This window comes from Cryptomeria japonica, chromosome 10 (assembly GCF_030272615.1).
Source record: "Cryptomeria japonica chromosome 10, Sugi_1.0, whole genome shotgun sequence".
NCBI lineage: Eukaryota > Viridiplantae > Streptophyta > Pinopsida > Cupressales > Cupressaceae > Cryptomeria > Cryptomeria japonica.
The window spans coordinates 600,741,334-600,754,660 of record NC_081414.1 but is presented as its reverse complement, the minus strand read 5'-3'; the positions used below and the strand labels follow the sequence as shown (position 1 = coordinate 600,754,660).

At 34.3% G+C, this 13,327-nt stretch overlaps 1 protein-coding gene across 1 annotated transcript; it reads left to right on the top strand.

The window, feature by feature from the left end:
- The first annotated feature begins 564 nt into the window (after positions 1–564).
- Positions 565–1,948, top strand: LOC131028454 (protein TIFY 9). The gene is made up of 5 exons (XM_057958709.2): positions 565–744; positions 841–1,160; positions 1,243–1,393; positions 1,488–1,545; positions 1,642–1,948. Exons 1-5 carry the CDS (start codon positions 630–632, stop codon positions 1,682–1,684), a joined length of 687 nt encoding a protein of 228 aa, XP_057814692.2. The 5' UTR covers positions 565–629; the 3' UTR covers positions 1,685–1,948.
- The last annotated feature ends 11,379 nt before the right edge of the window (positions 1,949–13,327 follow it).

The following is a 13,327-nucleotide window of genomic DNA, read 5'->3' as shown; positions in this document are numbered from 1 at the left end:
CACAAAGGTCAAAAAGTACACATTTCAAAGTGTCGCCTAATACCTAACTAAAGATGTTCTAGTAACCGTCAACTCAAAATCGCTAGTACTTGTTGACAAATGTCCCAATAGTGGTGCACAAATGTTCCAATAGTGGTACACAAATGGGACAAATATTCCAATAGTTGTGCACAAATGGGCCAATTAATTACAAAAAATGATCTAGTATTGATACAAAACAAATTTATTAATGGTGTTTTCACTATGACGGCTATTAGGGGGTCAACATGACAATAAGATGACGGTTATTGAAACTATGTTATCTATTGATGCTCTTCCCTAATGGACCTTAAAAATCTTCTATTCAGACAAAAGAAAAAGAAAAAAAAAAAAAAAAAAATCACTAGGAACGATATCATGCCGGTGACAATTATTGTCGTACAAAGCCGTGTATTCTCCTCACGTGCTTTTTTAGCTCCTCGTGATACGCGTTTCACGTTTTTGGGATGCCAAATGACATCCATTGCTTTACAGCGCTTTCTTATTTCTTTCTTTATATACCATACCATTCTTACACCCTCATTACACCATACCATCTACTCAATTCTATCAATTTTTGCAGCGAATTACGTTTCTTTTAGCTAGAGGAGATGTCTCAACCACAGCTCCACACAATCGATTTCTTGGGAATTGCAAGTGATCAGAATAGCACCCCTCAATTGGATTCCGCCATGGATTGCCACCAACAAATTCTGCACAGGCGATGTAAGTTATCTTATTCAATGAACCAATTTTATCTTACACAATTTATAATAAATTCTTCAATCAATGCTCATATCGTTTGGGCTTTAATGTATGTAGCGATGCAGTCATGCCTGGGAAAGATAAGACCTCATATGCTGCAACAAGTGCTCTCACACGGATGTTTCAGCGATTCAGAAAAATTTCAGAGACAAAGTTATATTGGGGTTTCTGAAGGAATTAAGACCCTGGATCTATTTCCGCAGCATTCTCTAGGGTTTCAATCCAACTGTAAAAAGGACGACAGCCAATCGGCTTTGCTGGATAGAGAAATTCACGAAATATCTGAAGCTACTACAACCAATCGAACATCGTCTGCCCAACTAACGATTTTTTACAATGGAGCAGTGAAAGTGTATGATCACGTTTCTTCCAGAAAAGTAAGTTATTTTCCCAACCTCGAGACATTATACAGTTTGGTTTTCTTTTCAAAATTGAGCTCATATTTTCATTCATCCACAGGCTGAGGCTATAATCATGCTGGCCTTCGCTAATGAAGATGCTCTGCCTTCGACCACTGCTTCAAATTGTCTAAGGAAAAAAAGTGACTCAAATTCAGAAGAATCCACAGGAGGGGTAAAGCAAAGCCACGCTGTTGAAACTTCAAATTCCAGTAAGTTTTCCACTCTAATTTGTGACAATTTAGAATGTCAAAACCAATTATAGAGTGTACATTAACGGCAGATTAACTTTGTTTTGTCATGCAGATCTTCCAATAGCGAATAAGTTATCCCTTCAAAGATTTCTTCAAAAACGGAAGGACAGGTATGTTGTGAGGTTCTTGCATGATTTGTGATGTAGTTTTGAAAAACAGAGCATTTTAATCGTGAATTTTAATGAATTTATGTGGCGTGTGCGCAGAATGAGCAGAGTCATTCCTTACACAACGACAGCAAAGGTTTAGTTGTAAATGGGAAAGAGATTTGTTATGGGGAAGAAAGTTCGAGGAAGTGGAGATGGTCCCGACAATCCAAATGTTCCACCACACGATTCCCATAATTTTTGGTCATTTAATCTGATTACAGTTTTTTTTTTCAAATACAAGTCTTCTCGATGCTCGAGAAGATCACATGTTCAATTTACAAGATACATTGTATCCGATTCTTAAGCTGACTCGGTCAAATTTTATTTTATAATTCATATACACTAAATTATTTCGTTTGGTCAATGCTTTTTCTACGGAGGTTGTGAAGTCGCTGGGTCTATGAAGAGCATAAACGTATGGATGATTATTTTTATTGATGTATAATTATTACAATTGGACTGATAGGTTTGATGGGCATGGTGATTAAAAAAACAAAAAGAGCAGTTACAGTTAATTTTTTATGAATATTTTAATTTTATTTTATTGATAAAAGGATGACAAAACATTAAAAAACGAGTGGTAATGAGACAATTTACAAATGCTGATTGGACCATATCCAAAGGACCAAGTCTAAAGTCTAAGTGACTAAAAGAAAACTCAATGGAAGAGAATATTTATCATCCGGTTGGCCCCAAACATCTCCAAGGGAAGCAAATTCACCAATAAACTCCTATTTAATAAGAACATCTTCTTCAAAAGAGTTGTTTAGAGTTTGACATGGATAGGTCAAAGAGATGGTCAACTCTAGATAAGAAAACTTGTTTGAGTTAGGTCAACTAGGAGCAACTCATTGCTCACAAAAGGAGGTAAAGGGGGTTTTGTAGGGCCAATCCCACTGTCCACAAGCAATAGTATTCTTGGGAGTTAGAGACTGAGAGGCATGTTGATCATGAAGATAAGATCCAATATCATGCCTTGATGACTAGTCGTGCCCATGCTGAGATCTTCATGAGGAGAGTGGTAATCAAGGAAAGATTCGGCAATAGTTTAGGAGGCATTCCCTGAACGAGATCCAACAACTCTCGAAGATGAGAAAATTCAAGTGCATCTTTATAGGATTGCACCTAAATCTACATAAACACATTAGAGAAAATCTTGGCTTTATTATACAAATGATAATAGAAATTAGCAAGCACTAATGGCTTATTGTGATGGTCAAGTCATGGTGTCATTATTTTTGCCCCCAAGGTTCAAAACCCCATTGGGCCACTGTGACCATGGGTATTGTGCCCTCATTGGTCCATTGTGCTTGCGATTTTGAACTTTCATGTTGAAGTTGTTGATGTTCATGCCAAGTGACCTTATGTTCCAAACACTTGAACATTAGGCTAGTGTAGTTTTTATGTCATCATTACGATATTGAGCTCGTGGATGTGAATTATTTGCATAAATATTGTGCATCCATGTTGGGGATGAGGTCTTGTATTTGCGGCCTCACTTGGCTCTTCCCAGACTTAAAACTCTAAAGGGTATTGATGAAAAACATTAAATTATTAATTTTTTTTATATAATAAGAAAGATGACCTAGTAGGCAGCCATGCTCTAATAGCTACTCACCCCTTGCACACCTAACCCACCAATCATGCAGAAAGGTCTTCTTGTCAGTCGACACGTGCTCTTTACATGTCAAAATTGGTTATCGCGCCTCACGTTCTTTGGCTGCGACATCCGTAGCAGCGAGCAACCATTATTTCTTTCACGCTTTTTCAAATTGTTTGGCTGTCTTTATATTGTTATGAAATAAATGGTGAGTCAAATCCAGGAGGATCTGCAGAATATGTCACACTAAATGCCAGTATGTGTTCAACATGACATACATTTTGATGTTATCGGCTGTTGCATTTTCTTTCCATGATTATTGTTGATTTTAAAACGTGATTTCATTCTGTCTGTTATTTTCTCGTAAATACATTTATGAGATTTCCTGTTACAATGTATAAATTCTGTTTCAGTCAATTTTAGAATGTAAACAATTTTACTGTGCAATAACAACAGATTATCTTTGCTATGCAGAACTTTTAATGGCGACTAACATTTTAAGCTTCTTGCTTGATTTTATATGAAGAGAAATATCTAGAAGATCGGAAGGAATGGTAAACTTTGACAAATTTGTGCGTACGCTTATTAATAGATTACTTCCTTACTTGAGCTTGTCAAAGAATCTTTTAGCTGGTTGAGGAACTTTCTCGGAATGAGAGAGTATGTGGTGGCAATTGTTCGACCATAATTTCCATTAGAACAATTTTTTTTCTCTTATATTTATGAGTTTTAGCTGTTCAAGGGGAGAGGGCCCATCCGCAGGGTCTCATAGGTGTGGTGGTATTGAGCAGTTAGGGACCACGAGGGTGCACCTGAATTTCAATAAATGTTAATTTTTTATTCAAAAGATTAGAATTTTTTTATCTTGTTAAAAATTAGTTAGAATTTGCACATAAATACATATGTATCAAGGTAAAACTTAGAGTACAAAAGTTAATTATCAAATAAGTGGGGACAAAATCATTTTGCACTTTCATTTTAGTGACACAATCTACCATGCTCATTATTGGGTCATATAATCAAAGTAAACATATCTATATAGACAAAAATCAACTAAAGCCTTCACTATCATGAGGCTTGCCACCCTACTTAATAACCACCACAACAAAATTATACAACCACATGAAAGTCCATCAAGTCAAATATGTCACATCATTGAGAACTACATACAACTCCTAAGACCATGTGTGCCCATTAAAACATGACTAAGTGAACATGTTATGGCACCCTCTATCCCAGTTGTTCAGTTGAACTGCACATTTTCTAGTCACCTCACTGCACATCTACTAGTCAAATCACCTTCATGTCCACCTGCATCCAGCACAAACATGCTATAAGGCCATAAATTCTCCTTTAAAACGAATTGAAATGAAAGGAAAGCATTCACCAAACCAATCAACTCGGAAATAAATTAGCAAGAACAAATCTATTGAAGAAATTGAATGAACTTTCAAATTCTAAAAGAATTATAGGACATAGATTTATGAGGCCATCTAAAAGAAGCACCAAATAAATCACACATTTTTCTTGTTCAAACAGATAGGAAATCCTTTCATTATGCACTTATTTTGGACTCATCAAACAAAGCAGATGAAACAACTACCTAAGAAGACAAGGTAGAAGACACAATAGCTTAAGGAGACAAGGTAGAAGACACAATAGCCTAAGGAGACAAGGAAGAAGATTTTTCCAGGTTTTACTCTTTTTCTATTTTCTCCTTATTTTGTTTAGATGGTGTAGCTTCTAGTTTGTTGTGTTGTGGTTATATCTATAATGTGTATGTGAATGCTTTTTGCAAAAAAAAATTATTGTTTACATGACGTATATTTTGTTGCCAATATGTTGTGTGTATATATGTCCACTATGTATGGCATCCACAAACTATTTATTCATAGAAATCCCTATAGACAAAGATTATTGGACCACCTCTATAGGTCCACAATTAGCAATACCACTAACCTCAACAAGATAACCAACTCTAATAAGGATGCCATCATCCTCAAAATCATGCTTAGCCATATGAGCTCACAAGCTCCCTCATCTAAAGCAAAGAAGTGTACATACAAGGCAAGCAACTAAGAAAGAGAGTATAAAAGGGGAAAATTCAAACCCTAACTTTGAACACTCAATTACAACATGTTGCCCCATATTTGACATACCTAAAATTTGAACTTGAAATTGGTCCCAATATTGAGCGAAGGCCCAAATATGTGTCTATGCGTAACCAGTGAGCATGTGGTCCAAGGTTGTTGTCAGTCAAAATGTGAAAAATGGATGAATTTCAAAAATTATAAAGAATTGAGGAAAATCGCTTTGTGAACATTTCCTAAGCATAGTTTTGTGTCGTATGACCAATTTTAGCCTGAACCCAGTTCACACTTTGTCATATTTTAAACTTTCAAATTTTGATGTTCCTTGCTTTAAATCAATTAAAATCCCACATATAATGGATCATCATGAGGAATAAATGATGGTATATTCCTATCCTCCTACCTTGAAGGCGTGTTTCGAATTTTGGAGCCTAACTCCTTACCAATTGAAAGTTGTGGACATTTTTCCAAAATCGAGGTATTAAAGTCTTATGGGAAATATTTGAATTATTCTTAAAAAAATAATTCAAATATTTTAAATTGTTTTCAATATATCCTCATTTTGATCGTTTGAAGTGAAAGAGAAATTAAAAATTCCTTAGGTAGGTTTGGATGAAATAAATCTTTTGCTCAAAGCCCTTAATTGCTCAAAAAAGTCAAAATTATAACCTTAATAGGTTAAAAATGCTCAAAGTGAGCAAGCCTAACCTATTGCTCAAAAATTTCAAACCTATTTCTCTGAAAAGTCAAAATTCTAACCTTAGGGGGTTAGATATGCACAAAAATTGAGCAATCTTAACCTATTATGCTCACTTGCTCACAAATCCTAACTTTCTAACCTCCCTTGCTCAAAAAGCTTAAGTTGAGAAAATAAAACCTCCAAGAAAAGACAATTGAGCGAGTGTCAGTTGATCCATCACTAGTGAATGTGCAAGTTTGAATCCTAGCATATGATCCTACATACCTTCATGTCCGATAAGCAGCAAGTTGATCATCAGCATAAGATTGCGTAGAGGTAGCAGATCCAAGATAAAGAAACATATAGTGCCAACAGAGGTCAAGATAAATATTTATCCAAAGTTTCAATTGCCACAAACCGACATGCATGCAAAATATGGAATCACTTCACACTCATGCACAAAATGAATTTGTAGAACATGCTTGAGAATCTTTCAAATGATTGCAACCGGTAGGCATTGAAACTGATTCCAATAACCTTTGCATCCATCCTCCTTGTCCATGTGGGAGAATTTTGGGTTGAAAATACAATAAAAAATATTCAGGCGACATACATGTAAATGTTGAATCATACATACCTCATTGCCAGATGGATAGGGGTCCGAGCAGGCATAGTCACCAATTGAGCTTATTCACTCTACCTACGAATAACCTTGCCATTCTCTATGATTCACCTGATCGATATTCTCAATCTGCTTAATGGCAAATCACAAAGATATTAATTTAGTAGCTTAGTTGACTAGTATAAGAGGGGGAGTTCTACTTTGAAGAGGCCTTTAGGAAATGGTTGTCATAAGTATGCAACTGGAACGATAGAAATAACGCCACTCCAACCTGAATCATTCCACGCACTCTAATTGCTACAATCAGTCATCGATAGTTAATATATCTCCATCCTAACAATGTGACCAAAGCTGAGTTATGGGAATAGCATGTTGGAACGCAATATAGCATGAATTGTTTGACAAAATGCTTGCATGTGAGTTATTTGATGGAATGCTTAAGGTAAAATGATGTGCAATATATGTGAATTGTTTGACAGAACATTTTAGATAAAACGTGGAGGAGAAGAGTATGCACGTGAACTGCTTGACATAGTGTTTTCCCATGGTATCGTGGGAGCTTCATAACAGGTTTTGGATATCCGTCAAAGCATGATGTAAGGAGAATATTGTAAAGGTCTTAGAAACTTGTAGCAAATGCAGATTGCCATGGTGTGAAGTCAAAATCCACAAACATTGTCAGTATTCTTCTTGACTACGTAAGCCAAAATGGGCGGTTTTGAAGTCCATTAAAGAGAAAGGATTAAGGTGAAATTGTCATATGTTTATATTGTAACTATTTTGCCAGATTTGTATGTATGTGGAGGTATAGAAAATATATTTGAACTGTTTAATGCCTCAAGGAGAAAATCATGTATTATTTGCAGATTGAGTATAAAAGATTTTATGGAAATATTGTGAGTAGCTATGATAGGATGAAAGCTTTAAACAGTGTATAGGCACTCATCAGAATTAGTGAAAGAAAGATTTTATTAAATAAAATGTGTGTTATGTCGACAAACTGAAGTGAGTGTTGTAGTTAGTTACGAACATCATCAAAATAGGGCTCACTTGGTGATTATTCTCTAGTCATAATGAAGTATAAGTTTCATAGCCTTGATTATGCACCCATTCTCAAATGTATGCTTCCAGACATTGGTGATATGAAATTGGGAAATGTCAATCTTCCAAATTTTTGGAAATCAATGGAAAAGAAAGACAAAACTTTGACAACACAAAGGTTGCTAGATAGTGGATTGGCACATGCAGCGGGGTACCCACATCAATTCAATGCCTAGAATTAGTTATGGAATGCATGAAAGCATTTAATCCAGAGACAACGGAAATTAAGACAACAGAAGGTAATGTGGTGGCTAAACTTGATCCAGTCTCTATTGCCATAGTATTCAGATTTCCTTTCAGAGACCAATTCACAGAGGTGGACAAAGAGTATGCAGATAGTTATTTTATATATAATGAAGCCCAATATTTGAATAATATAGCTAGAAAATGGTTGGCAAAACCAAGAAGAGGGAAAACACATCTTCCTAAGATAATACACACGTCTTTGTTGATGGAGGATATAGAAAACATGGTTATTTTCTTGAACCGAGTCACATGAAATGAGGATTCAAATGACTTGGAGGGGTGGATGTTTTTGTTCATCAATATCATATGTGAAGGCATACAATTTATTAATTGGGCTGAAATTATTACTAATAATCTTTGTGATCAGATACTCAAATTGAGAAAGAATTATAATTTCTATATGACATCATATCTCTTTTATGCCATTGCCAGGATGAAGAAATGACTAGGGTTGAATGTTGAAGGCATGTATGACGATGCAAATCAGATTTATAATTATCATCCGCATCTGCAGTTGGAGGAAATCTATCATCACTCCAGGTAGGTTAATGATGCCTCTACTATGTTGACAGTAAGAGAAATACAGGGTAATATTGGAATCAGAATATCTCCAGAAGCAGCAACATTGGTATAGAAGTATGGTAGTTTCTTCATACAATTTCTGAAGTTCACATACATCCGGATATGAGGTTATGATGGCTGCCCTCTCATGCTGCCGAGGTTTGTTGAAGATAAGTTAATCCTCATTGAGGTGTGCAGGCAAATTGCACAGGTCAACAAAATTTGCTGAAATAAAAGAAAAAGCATTATCTCTTTTCCCATTGGACTCGGTTATTACAACTATGAAAGCAACTCAGATGCTCAAAGTATCGAGAGGTCCATAGAAAAAATTCTCTTGTATTCTTATGATATGAGGTTTCCTTTAGATAGCAAAGGGTATGTTGTAGGAGAGTTGGAACTTGGTGCCGGATTTGAGCATTTTCCTAATATAGAAGATTTTTGGCAAGACTATGAAGATGATTTTGAGGTATGAAAAAGGGATTCGATGAGGTTTTTCATCAAGCAGATAGTTGATTACATAATTGAAATAAATGTGAATGGTATTGAGGATGATGAATCTGATTTGATCGATGGTTTTTATTTTGAGAGGATTCAACTTCTTCCTCTTACAACCATTAATTGGCCACTTTCAAAGATAAGAAGCATCCAAGAACGAACAACCTATGTGGTTCAAAGGACACTTGAATGGGTTAAAAGTAAGAGGATTGAGGCTACAACAACCAGACCTTCACATAAAGCTAATACTTCAAAAGATAGAAGTGGAGCACAAGGAAATTCTTCTATTCCAACTAATTCGCAAAGGTCAAACCCAGTGGTGAGTCTACACCAAAATATATCCAAGGGAGGTGATGATGAAGAAAATCCAGAAAAAGGGAAGGATCTTGCAAAGGCATGTGAAGTTAGTTCTATCATTAAGAAAAAGAGGTCAAAGATAAAAGAAAAGACAATGAATCTTGCACAGGAGCTAGAAGCTGAGTTGGAAAGTATGTCGCCTCAACATCCTCCTAGTATTGAAAATCAACAAATTCCCTCTGTTTCACCTTCTATCATTATTTCATCACCACAACATGATGATTTTGCTATCCATGAAGAAGTTGAAATAAATGATGTCCACACTGAAGTTCAATCTCCACTCTTTCCAAACAATCCAACATCTTTAACCTTGACATTTTTGAATAATCAAGAATAATTGCCATCATCTTCATCATTTTGGTTACAACAGAGGTTGCAAAATAAGAAGAGAATGGTTTAGTTGATAGATCCTAGTTTTGGTGCAGGTGCAAATGCACTTCACATGATGACCACACCCAAGAAAACAAAAGTTGCATCTAGATTGGGAATTAGTCCTTCATCAGGAAATTTATGTGTTGAGGTAGCCCAGCCTATTGTTGAAAAAGATGTAAGTGAAGCTAATGAGGTAGATTTTAATATGACATGGGTAGATTTAGGACCTACAACACATGAGGGAGTTGTTCATAAGTTTCAAATTTCAGCAGCTATTCTTGTTGACAAAGCAACCAAAGATAAGTAACCAAAGGATCAACTAAAGCAATAGATACAAGTTCTTTCATCCTATATCAAATCCATTGTGGATTCTTCAGATACACAGTTGGAGTTAGCATCAACTTCGACATTAATACACACTGAAGGAATTATTGAAAAGAAGGTGATGGAAGATATACATAAATGCAGAAAACATAGTAGAATGTTAGAGGAGTGGATTAATCAAATGAAGTCAGAGACATTATACTTCATTGAAAAAGCCAAGGATGTTCATACGAAACTTAATGTACAAGAACAGGAAATTGCTACAGAATTGAAGAATGCCAAAGAACAAGAAATGTTTTGGCAGGATACTTTGAAAGAGTTTCAAAGAATAGCTAAAATAGATATGGATGTACTCATTGCCGAGAAAGTCTTCTCTCATAAAGAAGAAAATCAATCCAGCACATGGTGCAAGAGTATAAGTTGGAAATTGGAGAATATCAAGCAATGCCTGGGTGAGTATCAAAAACTCTTGGTAATTTGTGAACAAACAAAAATGAAGGTAATAGAGGACACAATGAATATTATTGGTGATATATCAGTAAAGGACCAATTTCAGCAAATGGACAGTCAAGTGCTCTTAAGCAAGTTTCACGACAGAATCAATACTGAATTAGCAAATGTGTAGGTTTCAAATGCAGATAGAATGAAGAGACTCAATGTTATTTTAGTTGCCTTAGATTCTTGTGACATGCCTTCATATTATCATGATTTGATTGACATTCAGGATGTCCAAGCTACTGGAAAATTGAAAATGAACAATGTAATCATTCCTAGGTACAAGTTCATGGTAGATGCTCTCAAAGCATACAGGTTGTTCAAGACTAAAACACCAATTCAACAAGATCAAGTAATCAACCAGCACGCTTTTCCATGATATTGAGAATTAATATCATGCTTTTATCTTTGTATATTCTCTTTTGTTGTGTTTTGATTAGTTAGTCTCAAGTTTTATTTTCAGTCTTATTGTATAAATTAAGATTTTCTATCTCATGGAGTCAAAGGTTAGAAGGTTGACTTTTTCTACACATAAATGTTCAAGTTATTAACTCATTATAATTTACGCAGTAAAGAGTTAGTTATTAACTCAGGATTAAAGTCGGTTATGAGGTAGTTACTTATGACAAGCTATAAATATTGGAAAGATAGATTGTAGAAGGACTTTTTGGACTTTGTGAGTTTTGGGATAGCTAAAATTTTGGATTGTATAACTCCATCATTTGAATTCAAAGAAAATTAGAAGTGTTTCCATGATTGTTAAGCATTCATTTGCTCAATGTTATGTAACTATTGTATGATATTGAAATAACAAGCTTGCAAATTATTTCCCTAGTTTCATGAAGAAATGGTCATATGATATTTTAGACTTCCTTGGTATCTTTGGAGTATATAGGTGTCATGTAAACTTTAATGTTTCATTTCACTATCTTCTTATGTGTGGTCTAGAGTCGATAGTGATAAGGTTAGAAATCAATGAAATTCGAATGACATTCGTATGTTTGTTGTGTAGATTTCTTTAAATTTCATTGATAGTTATGTTCCCCTTTTCCTTCTCTAGTTAATTATATTTAAAAATACAAATACCTCTATCATGGGAGCTTCCCCTCTCAAACGCAGAGGAAGATCGTATCCAAAGAACGATTTATCCAACTGTTGGGAACCTTTTCTTTGTCACTCCTCCATTGGGCACATAGTAGAACATTTTGAAGTGACGGATCTGTTTACCAACACAACCAAAACAAGAGCAAGAGAGAGAGAGTACATATAGACCCAAAACAAAGAGCAGAAGTGAAAAGCCTAAGAAGGGCAAACATACCAGATTTAACCCAAGTTAATGGAGTTATTTGAAATTATCGAGGTAAATCTTCAAAACATTTTTACTTTTTTTGTTTACATTTTATATGCAAATACGATCATTTTTTATTTTACTTAATATTATTAAACTTTATTTAAATAAATCCCTTTTGGTTGAGGTAACCCGCTATTATTTTGTATGGTTATGCTTTGTGTGCCCTTTTGGTTCTGTATTATGCATTTTTTATTCTATTGAATGAGTGCATGTGGTGTTGCCTTTGTAGGTTGTCCAAGGCTTTAGTGTTGGTTGTCAATTATTCTTCAAACTAGTAATTAAAGATATACGAGGTAGCTTGTATGCCTAAAATTTAATAGTAAGAAAATAAAATGATACATTGGGATATAAGTTCTATGGATTTTTAATTAGATGCATTTTTACATTTGAATAAAATGTAACTTTGATGTTTGAAAGTGCACAATAAAAGGAGTAAAAGATTTTATTTGGCTTATAAGTTATTATTCCTAGATTAAAAATGATATATTCAATTATTAATTGTATTATTTACATTAAATAGACTATTTGTCACATTTTTTTGTTATTCAAGCTTTGTCCAAATGTTGTAGAGTTTAAATATTATTCTTATTTGTGTAACTTTATACCATCAATATTACTATTTACATGCATTTGAATATTATATAGCCTTGTATAAGTCTAGGAAAAAAATGCGACTTTTAATTTGTTCCATTTTATACTTATTGTATTCACTTAGTAGATGGGAAGTTTCAACTAATATGATAAATTAAAACTTATAGTGATATAACACTTGTGTTATTGAATTTGTCTTCGAGTATTTTTATAATTAAATTAATTAAAATTCTAACTATCATAATTTTAATTACTAACACCTATACGTTTTGTATGATCTTTCATACTATTAAAAACTTGAATACACATAACATAACTTGTCTATTTATAAAAAAGTTAGTATTACCACAAACAATGAATATATCAATTAAATTTATAAATCTAATTACCAATAAATCTTCAAATCCATCCTTTTTAATTAGTAAAATCAACTTGATTAAATCCTTTCGAAAGAACATTATTTTCTACATCTATAGCAGGCCTAGTATTCGTCAATCACCCGTCATAAGTTCGAGGAAGTGGAGATGGTTCCACCACACGATTCCCACAATTTTTGGTCGATTAATTACAATTTTTTTTTTTTAAATACAATTCTTCTGGATGCACGAGAAGATCACATGTTCAATTTACAAGATGCAATGTATCCGATTCTTAAGCTGACTCGCTCAAATTTTATTTTATAAACACTAAATTATTTGATTTGGTCAATGTATTTTCTTAAGAGGTTTGAAGTCGGTGGGTTAATGAAGAGCATAAATGTATGGACGATTATTTTTATTGGTGTATAATTATTACAGGTGGACTGATAGGTTTAGTGGGCATCGTGATTTTAAAAAAAAGCAGTTACACGAATTTTTTT